We start from the raw sequence: 22,835 nt of genomic DNA on the forward strand, positions 1-22,835 counted from the left end.
TGACTGTTTTGTGTTGCTGCATGATGTCTTTAGTACAAGGCCAAGGCCTCCATGTCTCATGTCTTTCCTGATCCCCTCCTTTGCCATCCCTCTTCCACTCAGGGGAATAGCCGAGCATCAACTCAGTCCATGCTTGTTAATCAACCACCTCCATACACCACATCCAGAAAAGCTCCCTGAGTGACTCACAGTCACCAACCATCGGTGCACTGATCTTTCTTGTGTCCTTCCAGCTTCTTCTATGGACAACCTGAGTTTAGTATGCCTACCACCAAGTGAAGATGATGACTGGGGTGATGATGATGATGGTGATGATGATGTCCAGGTAAGAACACCTTTCTTTGTCTTCTAAGGAAATGTTGGTTTTCTGATGTGAGAAACAAACTCACCAGTCCAAACCCAAAGAATGGCCTCAGGGAGCTGAAAAACAGCAAGAGTGAAATGTTCTTTCCTTTTTTTTTTTTTTTCTTTTTGAGACAGAGTCTCGCTCAGTTGGCCAGGCCGGAGTCCAGTGGTGCAATCTCAGCTCCATCTCCTGGGCTCAATGAATTCTCCTGCCACAACCTCCCGAGTAGCTTGGATTACACGCATGTGTCCCCATGCCCAGCTAATTTTTGTATTCTTAGTGGAGATGGTGTTTCAGCATGTTGGCCAGACTGGTCTCGAACTCTGGACCTCAGGTAATCTGCCCACCTCAGCTTCCCAAAGTGTTCGGATTACAGGTGTGAGCCACTCCAACTGGCAGAAAGTGAGACTTTTAATGACAGTGTTGCAAGATCCGGTGTCTGATGGGCAGACACACCCAGCACACTTTCCACAAGCAATTTATCCCCTAGTGTGCAGGTCCCTTCCCTGGTTCCTCATAGGCTGAGAACTGAGGGGTCACAATCTTCCCAGGTGTTGCCTATTGATTTTTGGGGAGAGACTTTAGGTATTTTTTAGAGTTGTCTTACTGCATTTTGTTGCAGCCCACAATGCATTGCTATCCTAGTCAGCTCAGGGGCACTTCAAGTATTTGACTTATGACCTAAGTAGCTGGGCAGGCTGAGAAGAACAGACAAAATGAGCTATTTTCCAGGCTAGTAAACTTTCATCTTAGACTAATCTTCTTTGGTTGAAGTGAGGGCAACTAAATGGGGAGGAGAGGGGCCCCAATGAGCAGGTATTGCCCATCCAATCAGGAGCCTGGCTTATCCTATTTTTCTGTCCTTTGCTGACCTAAACCGGTCCAAGGCACTTTGTGTTAAAAATGGACCACTGTATACATTATTTCCTTCATCTGATTTCTTTCCTTCTCAATTAATTTTGATATAAAAATATGACAAGGCACATTATGTATGACACACACTATTCTCTTTGTGAGGATGGAGTTCAGTGGCAGTTTCCTTTCATCTTATACATGACACACTAGGATGTTTTGAAGGACGGCATCCATCACCAACTGTAATGCAGAGACGTTTTCCTCCACACCAGTTTTTCTCCTTGGATTAGGCATTGTGCATTTACTAACCTAAATCAACGTCAAGGATAAATTTTGTGGGAAAAGCTCTTGTCTTTTCCATGAGTGTCCTCTCTTCTAGAATGTTTGGCCTTTGACTTTGACTTTGACTCACCACTGTTTCACAGGTAGCTTTCTGAAGTCATCAAGAGACTACAGATCTGTGTAAGGGGTGTAGCAGAATTGATCTGATCCTCATGGCATCTTCTTTTGTCTCATTGCAGATTTTACCATCACCTGTCCTGGGTATGTACCTTGAACTAACTCACTTTCTGAGAAAACAAACTTGCTGGCTTTAATATATAGAAACCTTAATCTGGGTTCCTGTTTAAAAATATTGGGGATCTGGTGAGAGCAAATGATTTGCAAGTGTATACGTATGACCAGAGGGGCTGTAGAAATGTGTGTGAACCCAGAGGACCAACCAGGAGATTTTGTGTAAGTCCGTGTGTCTTCACCTGGAGGCGGAGAAGTGAGTGCACCTCTCCCTGACTTATCCTGATGTTGGTGGTTCTAAAGAGTGGATTCTGGAGAATCTCAGCAGGGAAGAGGATACCTTTCTAGATAAGTAAGAAGATTTCAAGTGCGGTCTAATAACAGAGCATTTCCAGGAGCCTTCATGTTATACCTGCTGCTTGGGAGGCTGAGGGAGGGTGTAGAAAGAGAAAAAGAAAAAGTAAATGTAAGTGAAGTTTGTTCTTTTGAGTTGATGAGATTTTGAGTATCCTGTGTTTTTGATCACCTCTTCTTATTTATTATTTAAAGATGATCTTTCTAGAACACCTGCTCTTTCCTGCCTCTGCCACTGCAAAATCTCAAAGCCTTTAGTTTAGGACAGAGTTCTATCACAGGCAGTTACTTAATGCTGGAGACAAAATTCTGTGGTGTGCCCAGAGGCATAGGAGAGATTGATCCTCACCTTATGAACTGTTAAGTTTTCCTGGCAGCACACTCATTTGTCTGTTTTTCCCTGCTTACCTCTGGTATCAAGAGCTCTTCCTCGGCGTGGAGGACAGAATGAAAGTTCAATCTGGGCTCAGTGCAAAAGCTCCAGTGTCTTGGAAATGGAGCGAGAAGCACAACCTTGAGGACACTGTCAGCATTCTATTTCTTCATTTGAATGAGAATATGCAGTTTTACCATCATTTGTTGAAGAGGCTTTCCTTTCCCCCCATTGTGTATTTTTGACACCTTTGTTGAAGATCAATTTACTGTATATGTGTGCATTTAATTCTGGGCTCTCTATATCTGTGAAACTTATGAGTGCCCCTACGCTAGAAACATACTCTCTGTATATCTGTATTTTGTGTATGTTTGTGTGTGTGTGCATTTCAATCTCATGAACTTGCATCCTCTAACACTATTTTTTTTAACGTCATCATGGTTACATAAGGCACATAAAATTCGTTAAAATTATAGGATTATCTTTTCCATTTCTGCACAGATGGCTGTGTTACCAGTTTGATAGCAATTGTTGTGAGTCTGTAGATCATGTCTGTAGTATTGTGTGTTAGTCAGGTTTAGTCTTCCTATCCATGAATACAGGATGCCTTTCCACTTATTTGTACCTTCCTTATTTCCTAGGATCTTCATGTTGACAGCTGATAAGTTAGATTTAACATGACTGATAAGAATTTTTGATTTCCTATACCAATATTTTGTATTCTGAATGAATAGGTATCATCGTATATATATATATATAGAAAGAGAGAGAGAGAGAGAGTGAGAGAGAGAGAGAAAGAGAGAGAGAGAGACGGGGGGAGAGAGAGAGAGAGAGAGAGAGAGAGAGAGAGGGATGGAGGTTCACTCTTCTTGCCCAGGCTGGAGTGCAATGGCATGATCTCGGCTCACTGTAACATCTGCCTCCCAGGTTCAAGCAATTCTCCTGCCTGAGACTCCTGAGTAGCTGGGATCACAGGCGCTCACCACCATGCTTGGCTAACTTTTTGTATTTTTAGTAGAAATGGGGTTTCACCATGTTGGCCAAGCTGATCATGACCTCCTGACCTCAGGTCATCCACCTGCCTCAGCCTCCCAAAGTGCTGGGATTACAGGTGTGAGCCAGAGTACTCAGCCAAAAAAATAATTTTTATGTAAGCTAGTTAACCAAAAATCACCCCCATACTCGTGTACATTTTTTCATGAATTTGTTCATTTCTATTGGTATACATTTCCTCATTTCAGTAGATAATGTGTATTTGAACTTTTAAACTTATCTTCATGGCAGAAAGTGGTCAAAGTCACGTCTCTCAGCTTCACTGGTGTAGGTAGAGCTGGCTGTGTGAGCTTGGCCTGTTTGAATGAAGCTTGATTTTTAGGGAATCTCCCCAGGGAGAGTCACACAGGGGGTGCTGAAGTCCCCTCATCACAGGGCCCCAAAAGGGTGTGTAGAAGTCGTTCTAGAATAAGACTTACAAATGGGAAATCATGACTATTTTTAATTGTAGCATTTTAATATTGAATTTTTTAATGATCTCTATGAAAAAGAATGTGTGATTAATAGAATAGAGTGCTTTGGGTAAAATTGAGTCCATTTCACCCCTAAAATAGGCTTTTAATCAAGTAATAAATCCTTTAAAACAGATGCTAAATGTAGTATCAGCATGATTAGATTCTAGTGTACTGACACGGTCTTGAATACACTAAGAAATGGCTGTTTGTTTAGAAGAGTTTCAAAACATTTGAGAGGCAGGAAGGCACTCTTCCATTGACCCTCAGTGTGCATTTTAGTTCCATTTTGGGTTGACTGTTTTGTGTTGCTGCCCGATGCCTCTAGTACGAAGCCAAGGTCTCCATGTCTCATGTCTTTCCAGCTCCCCTCCTCTGCCATCCATCTTCCACTCAGGGGAGTAGCCCAGTATCAACTCAGTCCATTCTTGTATATCAACCACCTCCATACACCACATCCAGCAAAGCTCCCTGAGTGACTCACAGTCACCAACCACCGGTGCACTGATCTTTCTTCTGTGTCCTTCCAGCTCGTCCTGAGGATGGCCTGTTTTTAAGATGCTCACCACAATGCAAAGATGAAGATGATGATGACGATGATGGTGATGTTGATTGTGATGATGATGATGATGATGTCCAGGTAAGATCCCCCCTTTTTTGTCTTCTACATCAATGTTGCTTTCCTGATTCTTTACTTCTCAATTAATTTTGATTTGAAAACCTGGCAATGTACATTATATATATATGTACACTGTACACTATTGTCTTTGTGGGGCTGGAATTCAGTAAGCGTGTCTTCCCAACTGATACATGGTACACTATGCTGCTTTTAAATGACAGCATCCATTATCAACTGCAATACTGAGGCATTTTCCACAATACTAGTTTTCCTCCTTGGATGAAGCATTGTGCGTTTGCATATCAAATTAAATTTAAAGGTAAATTCTGTGAATAGAGGTCTTGTTTTTCTATAGCTATCCTCTGTGCTAGTCTTTGGGATTTTGACCTTTGGCTCAATCACTGTACTGCCTTCTGGTTTTTTATCATTGTCAAGAGAATAACAGATCTGTGTGAAGCGCACAGCAGAATCTGATTCTCATAATGTTTTCTTTTATATAATTGCAGATAAGATCTTGGAAAGGAAAAGGTATGTACCATGAAATAACTCACTTCCCGAGGGAAAAACTTGCTAGCTTCATTGTATAGAAACCTGTTTCTGGGTTCCTGCTGGGAAAGAGGCTTGGGATTCTCATGAAAGTGATTTTGCCAGTATAGAACTCTGGCCCAAGAAGCTGTAGGAAGGTTTGTCAATCCAGAAGAAAGATGAGGGGATCATGTAAGAAGCAGCCTGGGGTGGGAGAAAAGCCCATCATTCAGCTTCAGCTAACGTAGGAGGAGTGGGTGAGTCACACTCTCTAATGACTTATCCTGGTGTTTTTGTTTCTAAAGACTTGATGCTGGAGAGTATAAGTGATGAGGAGACTCATCCAGGTAGGGAACTACGTGCCAGGAAAAACCCAATGGGGAAAGGTTCCCAGGAGACTCCAGGTTATCCCTGCTGATCGTGAGGAGGGACTGAAGGAGGGGGTATGAAATCAGAAGGAAAATGGAAATGTGTGTGAGGTCTGGCTTGTTGTTTTCAGTTTCTTGGCATCATGGTAAGAACTGTCTGTATGGGCTATGAGGGTGCTGCGTTCATGAGAGATTCTCTTTGCAGTCCACCTGCTCTTTTCTTTTCCTGTGGAACATCAGAGCCTTTGGTTTAGATTAGTCAACACTCCTTGGGATTGGTCACAAGGGGTGTAGGCTTAAGCACTGGGTGTCATGTGTGATGAAGGGAATCTGGGGGACACAGCTCTCTCACAGGCATTTCCTGGAACCTAGAGACACAGTTCTTCTGCTGTGTGCCATGGGGAAATCGAGAATCACCCTCTGAACTTTCAGGACTTGTTAGTGCACATTCATGTTTCTGTCCTCACTGTGCACTCCTGGTTTAAAGGGATCTCCCGGGGTGGAGGTGGGGTGAATATTCACTCTAGGCTCATTGGTAAAACTCCAGGCTCCTTTGAAGGGAGGAGGAAAGTTTGACCTTGAGCACATTTCCAGCCTCCACTTCCAACCCAGTCACAGATTCTGAGCTGAGGCTTCTTTCTCCCCAGTTCTCTAATTTTGGGGGAAGCCAAGAGTTCCCACAAAAGATAGTATCACACTATTTCCTGTCTTCAAAAATTTGGCTTTGGTTTTGTTCTGTAAGTTGACATTCATCACTCAAGTTCTAGACTTTTTGTTTCTTTCTTTCTTTTTTCTTTTTTTTGAGTATTTGGATTGCTGTTCTTGCCTTGGTTTGCTTAAACATAATAAGCCCCAGGTCTATCCATGCTGCTTAGGACATGATTGTGTGTTCTTCTTATGGCTGTGTAGTATTTTGTGATGTGTATGCACCACATTAAAAAAAAAAAAAAACAAAAACTGAAATCCACTGTTGCTGGTCACCTAGGACGCTTCCACATCTTTGTTCTTGTGAATGGCATGGCCATGAATGCGGGAGAGCATGTGTCTTTTGATAGAATGATTTATTGTCTTTTGGGTAGATACCAAGTGTCGTGGAATTGCTGGGTCTGATGGTAGTTCTGTTTTAAGTTTTTTGAGAATCTCTCAACTGGTTTCCACAGTGTGAACTAGTTTTCACATTGACCAAGAGTGTAGCAGCGTTCCCTTTCCTTTGCTGCCTCGCCAGCATGTTGTTTTGACTTTGGAAAATTACCCATTGTGACCAACGTGAGATGATATCTTATTGTGTTTGGGAGTTGCATTGCACTGAGGTTGTGCATTTTTTCATGTTGGTTGATCACTTGAACGTCTTCTTTTTTTTTTTTTTTTGAGACAGTATCTCACTTTGTTGCCCAGACTGGAGTGCAGTGGTGCAATCTTGGCTCACTGCAACCTCTGCCTCCTGGGTTCAAGTGATTCTCCTGCCTCAGCTTCCTGAGTAGCTGGGATTACAGACAACTGTCACCACGCCCACCTAATTTTTGTATGTAGATAAGGGGTTTCACCATGTTGGCCAGGCTGGTCTCGAAACTCCTGACCTCAGGTGATCCACCCACCTCAGCCTCCCAAAGTCCTGGGTTTACAGGTGTGAGCCACCGTGCCTGAGTAGCAGTGATTGTTTTTGTAAGGTAAAGTCAATAACAAAAACTAGAGTTTTTGACTTCTGTTGTTGGAAGTGGTTTTTTTTCTATTTTTCTCTTTTGTCTGTTGTTTGCTTTTATATCCTGTGAGCTTAGATTCAGGTTTTCCTCACTTAAGCTCACTCTGTGTTTTCCTGCAGCAGTTTTATGCTTTTAGGTCTTGTGTTTAGGGTTTAATGTATTTCGAGTTTGTGTTTGTGTATTGTATAACGTCAACGTCTTATTTCATTCTTTTGTATGTGGCTATCCAGTCATTTCAGACTGCTCAATTGAACAGACTGCTGACTCCTCATCTCATCCTTTTTCCCCTTGGGGACACAGTCCCACTCATGCTCTCACCCAGACTGGAGTGCAGTGGTGAGATCTCAGCTCTCTGCCACCTCCGCCTCCTTGCTTCGAGTGATTCTCCTGCCTCATCTTCCCAAGTGTCTGGGATTGCTGCTGTGCACCACCACACCTGACTAATATCTTTTGTATTTTTACTAGAGATAGGATTTCACCATTTTGGCCAAGCTGGTCTGAAACTCCTGACCTCAAGAGATCTGCCCAACTCGGTCTCTGAAACTGCTGGAAGTACAGGTGTGAGCCACAGCACATGGCCTCATTGCATCTTCTAGGCATTCTTTGAAAAAGAATGTGTTGACTGCAGGTGTGTGTTTTAGATTCTCTTAAGTCCCTAGGTTGATGGATTCATTTTTATGCCACTACTGTAGTCTTTGGATGAGTGGAGGTGTTACATGTAATTTGAAATTGGGGAGTGTGTGGCCTCCAATTGAGTTTGTATTCCCTAGAATTGCTTTGCATATTCAGGTTCCTTGGGTCTTCAGTGGATCCATGTGAACATTTAGCCGTGTATTGTTAACATTTCATAAAACGTTTGTTTTACACTTCATGTCCAGAATTAGGGGTGCATTGGGACATTGTGATACTTGTTTGTATACCTTGAGTATGGATAAAATCAGGGAGTTTCCCATGCTTGTGACCACGTGTAAGTTTGATATCTTCGATGTGTGAACATTCAGTATCCTCCTTGGTAGGTACTTTGAAAACGGCATAACCATATTGTTAAGTATCATCGCCCTGCTTTGGAGTGGAATACCAGAATGTATTCCTCTCCTGTAACTCTCTGTGTACCTATTGCCAATCCTTGAGGTCCTGTCCTCCACCTAGTCTGTGGTGACCACTACTGTATTTTCACCTTCAGTGAGTTAAAGTTTTCAGCTCCCACATGAGTGAGAACATGCAGGCTTGGTCTTTGTCTGCCTTTCTGATGTGATTGAACAGAATATCTGCAGGTGCAGCCATGTTGCTGGAAATGATAGGATTCCATGAATTTTGATGGCATAAAAGTATTCCATCCTGTCTGTGTACCAGAGATTCTTCATCCCTTCATCTGTGGATGGACAGGTAGGCTGATTTCTTTTCTTGGCTTTTGAGCATAGGGCTGAATGCCACCTGGGATGACAGATAATCTCTTCCATGTCCTGATCATGTCCTCTGTGTATATACCTAGGAATAGAATTGCTGGAGAAAATGGTAGTTGTAGTTTTAGGATTTCAAGGAACATCCAAGTGGTTTCTTTAGTGTGCATACTAGTTTACCATTTCCCACCACATGTGGAGACAAGTGCCTCCTCCGGAAATCCACACCTTGATTGGATTGTGTTTTCATATGTTTCAACTTTTTTCTTTTAGCATCTGTTGCATGTAGAGTGAGATGGAATCTTGAGTGTGTTTTTTATTTTTGTGTGTGTGTGATAAGTGGTACTTGCTATGTTATTGTGAATTTGTTTTTAATTTGTTGTGTAGGACTGGGCAGAGGACCTGAAGACATGAGGTTGATGCACAGGTCAAAGAGAAGATTCTCACCATCGCTGATGCACACAAAAGTGTAAGTGAAAATCACACTCAGATTTCATCTCACTCCAGTTAGAATGAATACTAGCAACATTTGATGGCAGTTTTGTTTCTATAGAGTGTGTGTGTGTGTGGGTATATACATTCACCCACACACACACAACTCAAGGGTGCAAGGGACATTTTGACATATGTATGTGTAGTATCATGATCAAATCATCATATCTGGCATCTCTGTGACCTTCCATCATTATTATTTCTCTGTGGAGAGAATATTCAGAACCGTATTTTCCAGCTGATTTTGAAAAAATTTTCTAGATTCTGTTGACCCTAGTCACCTAGTCACCCTGCTGTGCAATAGAACACCAGAACAGATTCATTGTGTCTCAGTGTCACTCTGTACCTGTTACCAATATCTAAGTGTGGTTTTGATTTACATTTTGCTGTGGTTAGAGATGTTTGCCAAGTTATCATGAACTTGTTTCAATTTGATGTGTAAGACTGGGCAAAGAACCTGAAGACCTGAGAAGGATGCACGGGTAAAACATTCTGAATCAACATTACTGATCCTCACAAGAAGTCAATCAAAACCACACTCAGATATCATCTCACTCCGGTGAGAATGAGCGTTACCAAAATGGGACAGCAGTTTCATTGCCATAGAGTAGGTGTGTATAACCAGCGGGTGCAAGGGACAATTTGATCTGTGTAAAGGTAGCATCATAATGAAGTTTCAGAGTCTGGCACCTCCGTGAGCTCCAGAGTTATGGTTTCTCTGTGGAGAGAACATTGACAACTGACCTTTGCAGCTGTTCTGAAAATTTTGGTGTTCTGTTCTTGCCTTTTGTTCATAATGGCCTATGGCTCTGTCCAGGTTTCTGGTAAGAGCATGTATTTGTGTTTTATGACTGTGTAGTGTTCCGTGGTGTGTATGTACCACATTTCCTTTCTCTTATCCACTGCTGATGGGCATCAAGGCTGATTCATGTCTTTACCATTGTGAGTAGTACTGCCGTGAACATAGGAGTGTATGTGAGTTTTGGATGGAAGGATTTTCCTTTTTATAGATCCTTAGGAGTGGGGTTGCAGCGTTCGGTGGTAGTTCTCTTTGAGGTTCTTTGAGAAATGTCCACACTGCTCCCCAGGGGATCTGAACTAGTTTGCATTTGCCCCAACAGTGGACCTGCATTTCTTTGCTCATCTGCCCCAGCAGCCTCTATTGTTGTGGACTGTGTGTCATAATTGCCATTCTGACCAGTGTAGATCTTATCTCAGTATGTTTCTGATTTGCATTTCTCTGATGATCAGTGAGATCGAACATGTTTTCATGCTCGTTAGTTACTGGTACACCTCCTTTTAAGTGTTCATGTTCCTTGCCCTTTTATAACTTGTTGTTGTTGTTGTTGTTTTTTTTCTGATTTTATTTGTTTAAGGTCTTTATGGTAAATCGTAGATATTAGAAGTTTTTCAGATGTGTAGATGGGGAATGTTTTCCCTCATTCTATAGGCTGTGTGCTGACTCTGTGGTTGTTTCTTGTTCTGTGCAGCAGCTCTTTTGTGTTTTAGGTCCCACTTATCAGTAATTGTTTTTGTTGCCATTGCTTTTGGGGACTTGACATATAAATGCTTTGCCAAAGCCTCTGTCAAGAAGGGTATTTGCTAGATTCTCATGCAGGATTCTTTTTTTTAATAGTTTCAGGTATTGGATTTTTATGTATTTACATATTTATTTACAGACCAAGTCTCACTCTCTCATACAGGCTGGAATGCAATGGAGTGATCTCGGCTCACTGCACTTTCCAGCTTCTGGGTTCAAGTGATTCTTCTGCCTCATTCTCCTGAGTAGCTGGGAGTACAGGCACGTGCCACCATGCCCAGCTAACTTTTGGTTTTTTCTTAGACATCGTCTTCACCATGTCGGCCAGGGTGGTCTCGAACACCAGGACCTCAAGTCATCCGCCTGCTTCGACCTCCCAGTGTGCTTGGATTCCAGGAATGAGCCACTGTGTCCAGCCCAGCGTTTTACTTTTCAATCTTTGATTCCTTTTGAGTTGCTTTCTGTACGTGGTGAGACATAGGGGCCCAGTGTTATTTCTTCTGCATCTAGCTAGGTCACTTATCTCGGCACCACTTGCTGATAGGGAGTCCTTTCTCCATTGCTTATTTTTGTTGTTTTTTTTTTTTTTTTTTCAAATATCAATGGTTTCAGGTGTGCAGGTTTATATCTGGGTCTTCTAATGTGTTCCACTGTTCTGTGGAACCGGGTCTCCAGCTTTTCAGTGAAAATGCCAAGCCATTACCTTGTCTATGGGTGTTTTCTTGGAGTGTTTCCTTTGGTTTAATATTTTTAAATACCTTTAGCAGCCTACATGTATGGATTTCTTTTCTAAAATAATGCACACCCTATGTTTTCTTGTAGGAGTTTTGTGGTTTCAGAATTGAGTTTTAGGTCTTTAATGTATTTTGCATTGATTTTTGTGTTGCGTGACATAAGGGTCCTATTTCAGTGTTCTGTATGTGAATATTCAGTTTGCTCAAAATCATCTATTGAACAGGCTCTTTTTTTCCCATTGCATCTTTTTGGTGTTCTTTTGAAAAACGTGTTCACTATATGTAAATTGGGGTTGAATATTTGGTTTACTCATTCTGTCCACTTTCTTAGTTTATGCCAATAAAAGATTGTTTGGATAATTATAAAAGTTTGTGTTTTTCATTCATGCTTTTAACTTCTAAGTTTGTATTTTGTGACATAATTTCTATGTTTATTATAGACTAAAGGGTACAAATGCAGATTAGTTACTGTCTTTGGTATATTCCATGACACTGAGACTTGGGGTCCAAGCAACCTTATCATGCAGGCAGTGGGTGTACCCACCAGGTAGGTCTTCAGCACATACCTCATGCCTTCATCCTTTTTCATCGGATAGTCACCAGTGTCTGTTGTTTTCACTTTTACGGTAGGGTGTATTCAATGTTAGCTCCACCTTATAAGCGAGAACATGTGGTATTTGGTGTTCTGTTTTTTCCTTATTTCTCTTTAGATAATGGCCTCCAGCTCCTTTCATGTTGCTGCCAAGGACATGATTTCCTTCTCTTTTTTTTTCTTTTTAATGGCTGCCTAGTTTTTTGTGGTATATATGTACCACATTTTCCTTTTCTGATCCACTGTTGACGGGTACCTAGGCTGATTTCATGTGTTTGCCATTGTAAATACTGCTGCCATGACCATTTGTGTGCATGTGTGTTTTGGAGAGAAGGATTTCTTTTCCTCTGTGTATACCCCAGTGGTGGGATTGCTGGGTCAGATGGTAGTTCTGGTTCAAGTTCTTTGAGCAATCTCTCCGAAGTGCTTTCCATGGTGTCTGAACTACTTTGCATTTTCACCAAAAGTGGACCAGTGTCCTCTTTCTCTGCTGCCTCGCCAGTGTCCTTTTTTTTTTTTAACTGCGTTATCCCCATTCTGACCAGCGTGAGATAGATCTCATTGTGCTTTTGATTTATATTTCTCTGATAATTAGGTTGAGCATATTTTCAATTCGTTGTTTGCTCATCATCATCTTTTGAGAAGTCTTTGTTTATATCCATTGCCTATTAATTATGAGGGTGGTTTTGCTAATTGATTTGTGTAAGGTCTTTAAGGTAGATTCTGGATATTAGAACTTGGTCTGGTGCATAGTTTGGGAACATTTTCTCTCATCTTGTATGTCGTCTGTCTACTCTGTGGGTAATTTCTTGTGTTGTGTGGTGGCTCTTTAGTGTATTAGGTCCCACATGTCGATTATTGCTGTTGTTGCAGTGTCATGGGGGGTCTTAGGCATATAAATGCTTTGTCAAAGCTGCTGTCGAGAAGGGTATTTCCTAGGGTCTCTTGTAGGATTTTTGTACTTTGAGTTCTTCCATTTACATCTTTCATTCATCTGAGTGAACTTTGATACATGGTGAGAAGTAGATGCCTAGTGTTACTTACTCTTCTGCATATGGCTCGCCATTTATCCCAAGACTATTGAAAAGGGAGTTCTTTCCCCATTACTCATCATTGTGTATTTCATGCAGCATCAGGTGGTATGAAGTGTGTGGGTTTACAGGTTCTCTGTTCTCTTCCACTCATCCATGTGGAAGCAGGTCCCTAGAGTTTGAGTGCAATTTCACATCAGGGAGTGTCATGCATCCAATGTAGTTTGGATTTCTCAGAATTTCTTTGGAAATGCAGGGCATTTCCTGGTCTCACATGAACTTCAGCATTGTTTATTTCTATGTCCTTAAAACCAATTTGCTCTCTAGTAAAGTTATACAATTAAAGAGTAGAGCGGGACATTTTAATCCATGCATATGTACCTTGTGTAATGATGAAAGCAAGGGATTGACTGACTATCTCTGTTACCTTGTGTAGTTATTATTTATTAGTTCTCTGTGGTTGCAATATTCAGAATCCTTCTTTTCAGCCTTTTTTGGAAAGTATGGTAGGATACAGTTAACTCTAGACATCCTGCTGTGGAGTAGAACAGCTGAATTTATTCCTGTCATCTGAGTGTAACATGGCATCCATTTCCCAGTTCCTGTGCTGCCCCCCCAACCCCCAGGCTCTCTTCACTACTGTGGAATGTTCTACTAGGAGATAAAGTCATTTAGAGACAAAGTTGATCTCATTCTCACAGGCATGGAATCATGCCGTGTTTATTTCTCTCTTCCTGGCTCATTTCATGGAAGATCATGTCCTCCAGGTTTCTGTACGTTGTTGCAGATGACATGGTTTCATGAATTTCTATGGCCAAAGAGGATTCCATTGTGTACCGCAGTTTCTTTATCCCTTTATTTATGCATGAACAGGTAGGTTGATTGGATACCTTGGCTATTGTGCATAGTGCTTCAATTGCCATAAGAAGGCCGATATCTCTTCAACATAACAGATTTCATGCGCTTTCTGTGTGTAACCAGTGGTGGTATTCCTAGGTGAATGGGTAGTTGTAAAATGTTTAAGGCACCTTCAACTGTTTTTTTCCTTTGTGTGTATAGTAATATACATTCCCACCAATAATGTATAAAATCTCTTTTTCTGCACTTCTACATTGGCCACTGCCTGTGAATGTATGGTTTTTTTTTTTTTTTTTTGGTAAGTTTCATCCTAATGAGAGTGAGAGGTATCTGAGTGTGGTTTGCACTTAGACATGTGTGTGATGATGATTAGTGAAGTTGAGCAGCTTCTCTTTGACCTGTCAGTCAATTTCGTGATTACTTTTCAGATGTGCCTGTTGAGGTTCTTTGCCCAGTTTTAGCTTGGGTATTAGATTTTGTTCATTTTCCCAGAGTAGTGTTAGTTTCTCATACATGTTAGATTGCAACCCCTTTCACAGATATGTTTCTGCTGAACTTTCTTTCAATGTGTAGGATGCCTTCTTTTTTTTATTATTATTACACTTTATGTTCTAGGGTACATGTGCACAACGTGCAGGTTTGTTACATATGCATACATGTGCCACGTTGATGTGCTGTACCCATTAACTCATCATTTATGTTAGGTATATCTCCTATTCTATCCCTCCCCCAACCCCCGAACCCACCACAGGCCCCAGTGTGTGATGTTCCCCTTCCTGTGTCCAAGTGTTCTCACTGTTCAATTCCCACCTATGAGTGAGAACATGTGGTGTTTGGTTTTCTGTTCTTGCGATAGTTTGCTGAGAATGATGGTTTCCAGCTTCATCCATGTCCCTACAAAGGACATGAACTCATCAGGATGCCTTCTTTAATGGTTCATTGTTTCTCTTTCCCATGCGGAAGCTCTCAAATGATGTATAGTCCCATGTGTTTGTATTTATATTTGTTAGCAGTGATTTTTGTGTCCCATCCAAAAAGAACAAAAAATAAGAAAGAAAAAGTAATGCCAAATCAATTGCATGGCCTAAGGGTTTGCTGCCATAGATAATTTTTGCTTTTGTTTTCTTTCTTTTTTGCAAACTGCATGCATAGACACAAGTTTTGCTGAAATAAACTCCCACTTTTCTTATAGGAGCTTTGTGGCTCCAGGACTGGATTGAAGTGTTTATTTTGTGTTGATTTGGGGGTATCATATTTCAGACCCTGAAATGTTGATTTCTTTGACTTGTTTTTGTCTGATATACCACAATGGGGCTTGTGTTCTTGTGTTCAAATTAAGCTGTGGGACATCCTTTAGATATTGGGTTCAAACAATTCTCTCCTTCCTTGATGTTCCCTGAGGGGAGAGGTGTCAGAAAGTCTGGGAAGATCCATAGTGGGAAAAGTTTATCTGTATTTCCTGGAGACTCGTGGCCAGCTCCCTTGTGCACAGGACTTCTGGAGAAGGCCAGCCCTACCACTGGCATAAATACCTCCCATCTCCAGCCCTTCAGTAAATATTTAAGTGATTCATTATATATTTGCAACTTAAAAAAGTAGAGTAACCCAGTGGAACTTGAATTTAACTAGAATTTAAGTTTGAGAGTAACTGGTCAGTAGAACACTTGACATAGATTGGGTGACATACTGTGGTTTTTAAGTGTTTTTTTTTTTTGTTTTTTTTTTTTTTTTTCCTTAAACAGAGTTAGCAATAAAATTTGAATAAAGAAGGAAAACATTAAACGGTTGGCAGGTGTAACGCGAACGCTATTCCATGACTTGTTCAGCCATAGCCTCAATTTGACATGCTAGACGATGAATCCTAAAGACTGGTATACGGTTACTGCACTGGAGTTACTGTTCTCATTCCAACAACTATAGAACATTCTGAATAGTGTTTTAAAATTTTATTTTAACAAAAGCTAAGAAAAAAAACCGTTACTTATACATTAAAGAAAATAAACATAAAATGGTTTCCCGCCTGACATGCAAAAGTCCCATGACCTGATCCTGGCCAGCAGGAGTATCTGGTATTGAGGAGCGGGGTCAAGATGTAGCTGAGCTGCCAGCCACCTAGATGTGATTTCCTGGTGTCTCCGGTCTGGGTGAAGGATGATGCAGAGCCGGTGTTCTGGCCAGCATCCCAATAGGGCCCAGCCACTGCAGGATGTTTCCAGCCTACTGGGATTCGGGCTCCAGCTGACAGGACAGCTTGTAGCTGCAGGACAGAGAGGCAGCTGTGAGGCCACCATGAGCCACACATCGGGTCCCTTCTCATTGCCTGCCCAGCTGGAATCCTGGGTCCCCAGCAGTCCCCATGCAACAGGGCTTGATGCTGGTGGTGGAGTCATGGCCATAGGCTCTCTGCAGCTGTCCACAGGAGAGCCTCCTCTAGGCCAGGTGGGGTGGCTGACACCTTTACTGTCAGTACTTTGGGAGGCTGAGGTGGGTGGATTGCTTGAGGCCAGGAGTTTGAGACCAGCCTGGACATCATCGTGAAACCCCACCTGTACCAGAACAACAACAGGAGAACAACCGCACACGGTGGTGGATAGCAGTAGTGCCAGCTGCTTGGGCGGCTGAGGAAGGGCTTGAGCCCAGGAGGCAGATGTTGCAGTGAGCAGAGATGGTGACAGTGCAGTGCAGCCTGGGCGACAGTGCCAGACCACATTTAAAAAAAAAATGGAGAGCCTTCTCCCACCTTCTGCCCCCAGTGCCAGGCCCTCACCTCTCCTTTTCACTGAGCTGCTCCATTCTTGAGAAAGAAGTTACAAATTTCTCCAGAGGCCGAAGCCTGTAATTCATGGCAGCCACTTGGAGCAGCTGCATTTCTTGCAGAACTCGGACCTCCTAGAGACAGAGGACAGGATGCTGACAGGGCCTGGGTGGAAGACACTGAGGGGACCTTTGGCAGGCAGGGAGAAGGGGCTGGTCCCTGGGGCCATTCTGTGAAGAGGCCCCATGCAGCCCCCAGCCTGTTCTCAGAGTTGGATGTGAACAGCCCCTCCGGCAGGAACTGGTCTTTGATTCCAGTGCCTTTCCCACTCTCTCCACTGGGATAGGTCTCCTCCTCCTCCTGTGTGTGTCAAACCCTCCCAGTAAACCTAAGATGTAGAGGATGGAGCCAGGGAGTGTCCTGCCCAGGGTGGACTGTGACGTCCACATCCCCAACCTCATCCAACGAGAATGCCCCAGCTGTTCACCTTCTTCCTCTTGTTGCTGTTGCCCTGGAAGTCAGATAGAGCCCATCAGAAAGGTCCCTGGCCCACAACAGCCCCACCCCATCCCTTTCCATGCTGCACTACTGCCAGGGCCACCAGGGTCAGGGGATGTGCACATGACAGAACTTGAACCTGCCTCAGGCTCTGGGCTCTAGGGCAGGGGTCATGGGAGCTGAGGCTCAGGGACCTTCTGCCCCAACCCTCTGAGATGACAGACAGAGAAACTGAGGTCTCTCGTAGAAAGAAAGTGCTCAGTGACCCTGGAATTGCCTGCCCTTGGAAAGGCTCAATTTCACCCTCCTATTATGGGACTACCCTAGGGAGAGGCTGAGTCCAGCTCAGCCCACAGCTCAGCATCGTTGCAGTCAGGTAGCTCTGCAGCTTCACCACTCAGGGATAGGGACTGGTGACTGCCGTGGAGCCTCTGTCAGTCAGAGGTAATGAGATGGGCCTGGCACCCCCTCCCACAGGAGCAGCTGTGAGACTCTCAGGGAGAGGAGGTTTTCCAAGGGCTGAGATAAGGGCTCCGTCCAGGCCCCTCTCCTCCCAAGCCTCAGGATCCTGGTTCCCAAGCAGCCTGCCCCAGGCTCACTCACATCCAGATCATCCGGGATGGCCGAATCCAACCTGTGTAACTCAGTCAGAAAATCCCCCAGGAAGGGGACCACGCCCTGTGCCATGGAGGGGTGGGGAGGTGGGAGGGGTAGTGGTGATGAGTATTGACCCTGAGGTGAGGTGCCTGCCCAAGGCCCTGTCCCATGAAATCCCATCAGCCCCTGTCTCCCAGAACCCCCCTCCCCAGGTCTCCCAGTTGTAGCAGCCAAAGACCCTCAGCTGCCTTTCCCAATTCTCTGCCTCCTCTATTCCAGCTGACCTCCAAGTCTGGCAATCACTCCTAGTTACCTCTATGGTGGGATTTTAACAAGTCACAAGGGCCTGTGGTCCCAGCCTTACCCTTCCCCACATCCACTCTGAGTTCTGCTTTCCCAGACCCTTGCTCTGGTCTGTCCAATGGAGGTTTTCCAGGCCCAGTGGCCATAGGAGGACAGGGCTGGGGAGGAAGCCCCCGCTGTCTTGATACGGAGGTCTCCAGCTGGTGGGGAAAAGAGCCCTGTCCTCTGATCCCCTGTGGTCCCTCCATGCCACAGTCTCACTCACCTTATTCTGCCTCCGCAGCCTCATCTGGGCTCTCTGGGGGTTCCTCTCCTGGGTGGCCACCTTAAAGCTCCCCGCCTGCCAGGTGTCAGGGACAGGGACAGTGAGGCTGTCTTCCCTTCCCCCAGTTATACCCCAGCCACCCCACACTTGGAACCCCAGGGACTGGCGTGAGTCACCTGGCACAGTGTTCATACCACTGGCCAGCTCCACACTCCCTGTGTGTGTCACCCAATCATACAGCCAGGCCTCCCTGAGACCGTTTCCTCTTCTGTAAAGAGCCATGAAAACCACAGCTACCTCACAGGGCCTCCTGAGTACTGTTTCCTGTAGCTGTTGTCATTGTTCTCCCCCTCATCCCTCTGAGGAAGAACCATTCAGGAGCACCCTCCAATTGCTTTCTTTTCTCGAACCTGATTTCCACCCTGTGAGGCCCGCACTACAGGCTCAGCATCCCTTCATTTTCCAGATAAAGAAACAGAGACCAAGAGTGGGCAGTGACTCCCCAGGGCCCCAAAAGAGAGAGAGCACCTCCTCCCCCTACTGGAGGCTCTGTCTCGGCTGCCTTCACCCCACATCCCAGCACCACCACCCATCAGGGTCTTGTTCTCTGGAGTCTCTGAGTGTCTAGGACTCCAGCCTTGCAGAGTCGTGATGGGAAAGGGACAGGGCATTTTAGGAGACCTGGTTAAATGGCACCTGCGTATCTGAGCCCCACCGGAGTCTCTGCCACACAAACTGGGTTTGCGCCATGCCAAATCCACGGTTTGGCCTCGTCAGTGATCCCCCAGGGGAGTTCCATGCACAGAACTCTCTCTTCCTCCACTCAGGATGTGGCCTCCTGAGGCGACATCTCTGATGGATATGGCAGGGTTTTCCAGAATCCTGGGTGGGGTGGCATGTTGCCTTCTCATTTGCATGGAGTTTCGGAGATCTGGTTGGGGAGGATCCCCTAGGAATGCATGGATCCCCCAGATACTTGTCATGAGCCTTTGTCACTGCTAATTGTTGAGAATCCTGTGACACGACCATTTTCAGATGTCTGCAAAGGGCAGAGCGGGGAGTCCCAGCGAGCACATACATGTGTCCTGAGTTTGCCCATTGGTACCCATAGCTGGGCAGTCTACTGGACTCCCTGGCACATGAGCTTCCTCTGTTGTTGTTTCCCCCAGTGTGGACTGCAGTCCCTGCCCATGGAGGTGCGCTACAGACAGATGCAGCAGCAGAGGCCTGGCTTCCTGAGGAATTGCTGCCAGTTTGAGGAAGGAAGAAAGTCCCACCTACAATGACCACCCGCCAGCCTGGAGGAAGCTCCATGCCAGCAGCATTGACCAACATGGGAGCCAGAGCCCTGCTAATGCTGCAGCTCATCACCCCCACTCAGAAGCCCAGCAGCCATTGCCACATCCCATTTCCAGGACCTCCTGTCCCCGTGCCCCCACGCGCCCATGGACCCACACACCTTTCCTCCTGTTTGCCCAAAGTAGGCCTGGAGGGAATTTTTCAAGTGCACTTTTTGTAGGTAAGTCAAAACATTACAAAATAACCACTGCACAGCAGGTCCAATGTCCTTCCAAACTCACTCTTTTCTCTGACCCTTAAACACTTGTGCCGCATCACCCAGACTCCACTGTACCTTGATCAGCAGGTCCCTCTTCACTGCAGTGTCCTTTTTGCAGAGTTCTTTTAGATATTTTGTGCTCTTGCTATTGACAGAGGAAAGAAAAAAGGGTAAATTTGGGAATCACGGGGGAGATTTGTGAGTTCCAATCCCTTTTGTTTGAAAACTCAATGAATCTCGGCTTCCTGCGTGAGAGTTTCCAGTGGGGTCGTCTGATGACAAGGGCTCCAGAGGACCAGGGTGGGACTGTCATGCTCCTCCCCTGGGCCATCTCCACTTCACATGAGCCCCTGCGTGTTCACAGTTAGCTTCCAGCTGGACACAGTTCCACTGCTGGGTACAAACACCTGAAAGCCTCCAATTGGCTCCAGTCTGTTCCTGATGGTTAAAAAACCTTCCTCCTGAGTTAGAAATCCTTGCCTAGGAGTCCAGGGCAGCTTAGTGAGCACACCCACCAGCCCATCCCTACCTCCACCGTCCCTGTTCTCCAAGAACCTTTCAGAGTCGTTGAGGGCACATGGGGAGACCTATGGGTCCCTAGGTCAACTCTGGTGCTCCCGTGGAGGGAGCTCCTCACCTGGACACTCCTGCCCACGTCTTGTGTAGCCGATGTATTGGGTTGCTGCGCAGAGCAGAGACGATGGCGTGCACTGAGGAGAAGTTGTTGAGGCGTAGGCACTCCTGGAGAGGGAAGAGTGAGCTGTGAGGTCCAGAGTTGGAGTCCGACCCACTTCAGCCTCAGCCCCCTCTGCTGAGATCTCCCTTCCTGAATGAAGCAGAGGCCCAGGGAGCCTCAGGAGGGTACACCTGGGGCTGAGTGAATGTCACTCATCTAGGAAGATTTCAGTTCAACCCAAGGAAGGTCCCAGGTCAGAAGTGAGCAGCCACTACTGGGCCATGGGGGTCAAGGTCAGGGAAGCTCTGGGAAGAAGGGCTTAGGGGATGTGCAGGGCTCAGGCTAGAGATACAGATGCCAATCCTGAAAGCCGATGGCGGAGAAGAGGCAGTTCCCCATTTTGAGAGAGGGAATCCCAAGGCCCAACCATGGCTTACCCTGGCCACCTTGATCCAGTGCTCCACCACCCTGGCCCTGTCCTGGGCCCTCATGCTGTGGTCCCCGAGGCAGGAGGTGGTGACACAGTTGGTGAGCCTGTTGAAGTGTGCAATGGTGGCACAAACTGTGGGTGCCACATGCTCACTCCCCTTCTGATGTCGTTGGCCCCAGATGGAGCCCATGCATTCGTAGAGTTCCACCTTCTTGAACAGCTCCTTTGGGGGAGGAGGAGAGTGTCACGGACACAGCACAGCCCAGCTCAGAGTCACCCACAGTCCCAGGCAGGAAGTGAGCTCACAGTCATCCACAGTCTCTGGCATGAACAGAGCTGGAGCTGAGAAAGCTTTAAAATATGCTCCAGACCTGTGGGAGTCCCTGCATTTGGTTTTCTGCCCACCGAGGGCCCTGAATGCATCATGGCCCAGAACCCAACAAGGGTGGAAAGTGAGAGTGACGTTTTCTTCCAGGCCATTCTCACTCCAAGAACTAGAAGGTGGCTCAGGCCTGCCCATCCTGAGGCCTCTACTTCCTCCCATCCCAATCAGCCCTCTACTCCTTCTCTCCATACCGGTGCAGTTTCCTTGCAGCAACTGCAACCTTGGGCTCTGTTTGGGTGTCTGCCATAGAATCTAATATGCATGAGATACCTAATAAGTGCTGAGGGTAGTGAGGCTCCTGAGCAGCTGGGTGAGTGACCCATGGCCCTGCCTGCCCCTCACTGATCACCTGCCCTGTCCTGCTTTCTGTCCATCCCCTGTCATTCAGTCTGCACAGTCACTCTGTGCAGCTGGCACGGGGGATTTCCCATCTCTGCTGTCCACATGCAGACAGGGAAGGCTTGTGGCTGAGGAAACTCATCCAGATCCCATGGTTGGTAAGAAGTGGGGCTGAAACTGGACCCAGGGCATTGGCTGCTCTTCAGGGAGAGGCTGGTCTGAGACAGCTGGTGCCAGACGCATAGCCTGCAAAGCCCAGCTGCTCACCGCATCTATGAGGGTCAGCTGCTCTGCCAGCAGCCTGGGAGGGAAGGTGGTGATGTCAGGCCGCTCCTCAGTGTGTTGGCTCTTGACAGTCCCGGGACAGGGACAGGGTGACTCTGGGGCTGACTGTGGCTCCAGCACTGTTCCTGGAGGGGGCCCTTCCCCTGGTGCTGGTGCTGGTGTTGAATGTCGATATCCTTGTGCATCCAGGGCTACAGGTGACTCTGGCTCCAGAGCAGGCGGCAGTTCCGCCAGCAGTGGTGGCGCTGGCTCCAGGGCCAGCATTGTTAATGCGTGTTGCCCAGGAGGTGGAGCAGGATCTGGAAAAGGAGAAAAGGTCACCATTCCAGTCACTCCTCACTGGGATTTCCAAGTATAGAAATGACTGGACGGAATTTAAGGGAATTGTACCCCGAAAACACCAGCCCTGGAAAGTCTTCTCACCATCTGGCTTGGCCTCCTTGGGCTCCGGAAGCACCAACTGGCCTAGGACAATTCCCTGATGGTCCTCCAAGCCCAGTCCAGGCCAGGTGAAGGTCCTGAAGGCCAGCTTTATCCAGAAAGATGACCGTTGCAGGGCCTGGCAGCAAACTGAAGTGTTTTCAGGGGGCCAGGTGAACAAAATGGAGCCGGTGGTGCTGGTGATGGAGTGGACAGCTGAGTCAGAGGCCTGGCCTTCTCCCACACAACCCTCCAGGGCACCCTTGTGTGGTTCTGGGTCCCTGGCCTCTTGCTGCCTGTGTAGAGGACAGCCCCACCCTACCCCAAGCCATCAGTGCTGTCCTGGAAGGGGCAGACCTGGCCATGTAGCAGGGCTGTACGGACCCTTCTGCGCCCCAGCGTCCCACTGACATTCTCTTCCCAATGGCCCTGGAGCACAGCACTGTGCAGCTGGGCACTCAAGACTGCAGCTCCAGGCAGATTTGTGAGCAGCTTGCTCATTAAAGCTCCAGCTCTGGT

General features: G+C 45.9%; 2 protein-coding genes and 1 long non-coding RNA gene across 7 annotated transcripts in view; 1 reads left to right on the forward strand and 2 right to left on the reverse strand.

Annotated features, from left to right (window-relative positions):
- The window catches only part of LOC126929789 (uncharacterized), a 95,278-nt gene that overhangs the window by 12,592 nt on the left and 59,851 nt on the right, over positions 1 to 22,835 (reverse strand). The window lies entirely within an intron of this gene.
- LOC126929756 (aspartate-rich protein 1-like) lies at positions 19 to 19,742 on the forward strand. 4 transcript variants are annotated; one of them, XM_050746420.1, is made up of 9 exons: positions 19 to 325; positions 1,723 to 1,744; positions 4,477 to 4,586; positions 5,072 to 5,093; positions 5,396 to 5,437; positions 7,624 to 7,786; positions 8,433 to 8,544; positions 8,946 to 9,027; positions 19,393 to 19,742. In XM_050746420.1, exons 1-6 carry the CDS (start codon positions 242 to 244, stop codon positions 7,752 to 7,754), a joined length of 411 nt encoding a protein of 136 aa, XP_050602377.1. In that variant the 5' UTR covers positions 19 to 241; the 3' UTR covers positions 7,755 to 7,786; positions 8,433 to 8,544; positions 8,946 to 9,027; positions 19,393 to 19,742. The 4 variants fall into 4 exon arrangements, 3 of the variants coding, with proteins under 3 accessions (XP_050602377.1, XP_050602378.1, XP_050602379.1); XR_007717258.1 differs by having other exon boundaries at positions 5,072 to 5,248; positions 8,433 to 9,027; XM_050746421.1 differs by having other exon boundaries at positions 8,433 to 9,027.
- On the reverse strand, positions 15,897 to 22,820 carry LOC126929780 (ral-GDS-related protein-like). The gene is made up of 11 exons (XM_050746442.1): positions 22,639 to 22,820; positions 22,320 to 22,513; positions 21,879 to 22,195; positions 20,895 to 21,110; positions 20,419 to 20,522; positions 19,857 to 19,926; positions 18,224 to 18,298; positions 17,662 to 17,736; positions 17,048 to 17,071; positions 16,573 to 16,694; positions 15,897 to 16,062 (listed from the first exon to the last, which is right to left on the reverse strand). Exons 1-11 carry the CDS (start codon positions 22,815 to 22,817, stop codon positions 16,023 to 16,025), a joined length of 1,416 nt encoding a protein of 471 aa, XP_050602399.1. The 5' UTR covers positions 22,818 to 22,820; the 3' UTR covers positions 15,897 to 16,022.

Source organism: Macaca thibetana, chromosome 10 (genome assembly GCF_024542745.1).
Source record: "Macaca thibetana thibetana isolate TM-01 chromosome 10, ASM2454274v1, whole genome shotgun sequence".
In the NCBI taxonomy this organism is placed as follows: domain Eukaryota; kingdom Metazoa; phylum Chordata; class Mammalia; order Primates; family Cercopithecidae; genus Macaca; species Macaca thibetana.

Excerpts from the sequence above, each read along its gene's own strand:
- LOC126929756 (XM_050746421.1), top strand. The coding sequence starts at position 242 with ATGGACAACCTGAGTTTAGTATGCCTACCACCAAGTGAAGATGATGAC. Across the intron at positions 1,745-4,476 it reads TTTACCATCACCTGTCCTGG|CTCGTCCTGAGGATGGCCTG; the intron begins GTATGTACCTTG and ends GTGTCCTTCCAG. Across the intron at positions 5,094-5,395 it reads AAGATCTTGGAAAGGAAAAG|ACTTGATGCTGGAGAGTATA; the intron begins GTATGTACCATG and ends TTGTTTCTAAAG.
- LOC126929780 (XM_050746442.1), bottom strand. The coding sequence starts at position 22,817 with ATGAGCAAGCTGCTCACAAATCTGCCTGGAGCTGCAGTCTTGAGTGCC. Across the intron at positions 22,196-22,319 it reads CAAGGAGGCCAAGCCAGATG|ATCCTGCTCCACCTCCTGGG; the intron begins GTGAGAAGACTT and ends CTCCTTTTCCAG. Across the intron at positions 16,695-17,047 it reads ACAGCAACAAGAGGAAGAAG|GAGGTCCGAGTTCTGCAAGA; the intron begins GTGAACAGCTGG and ends CTCTGTCTCTAG.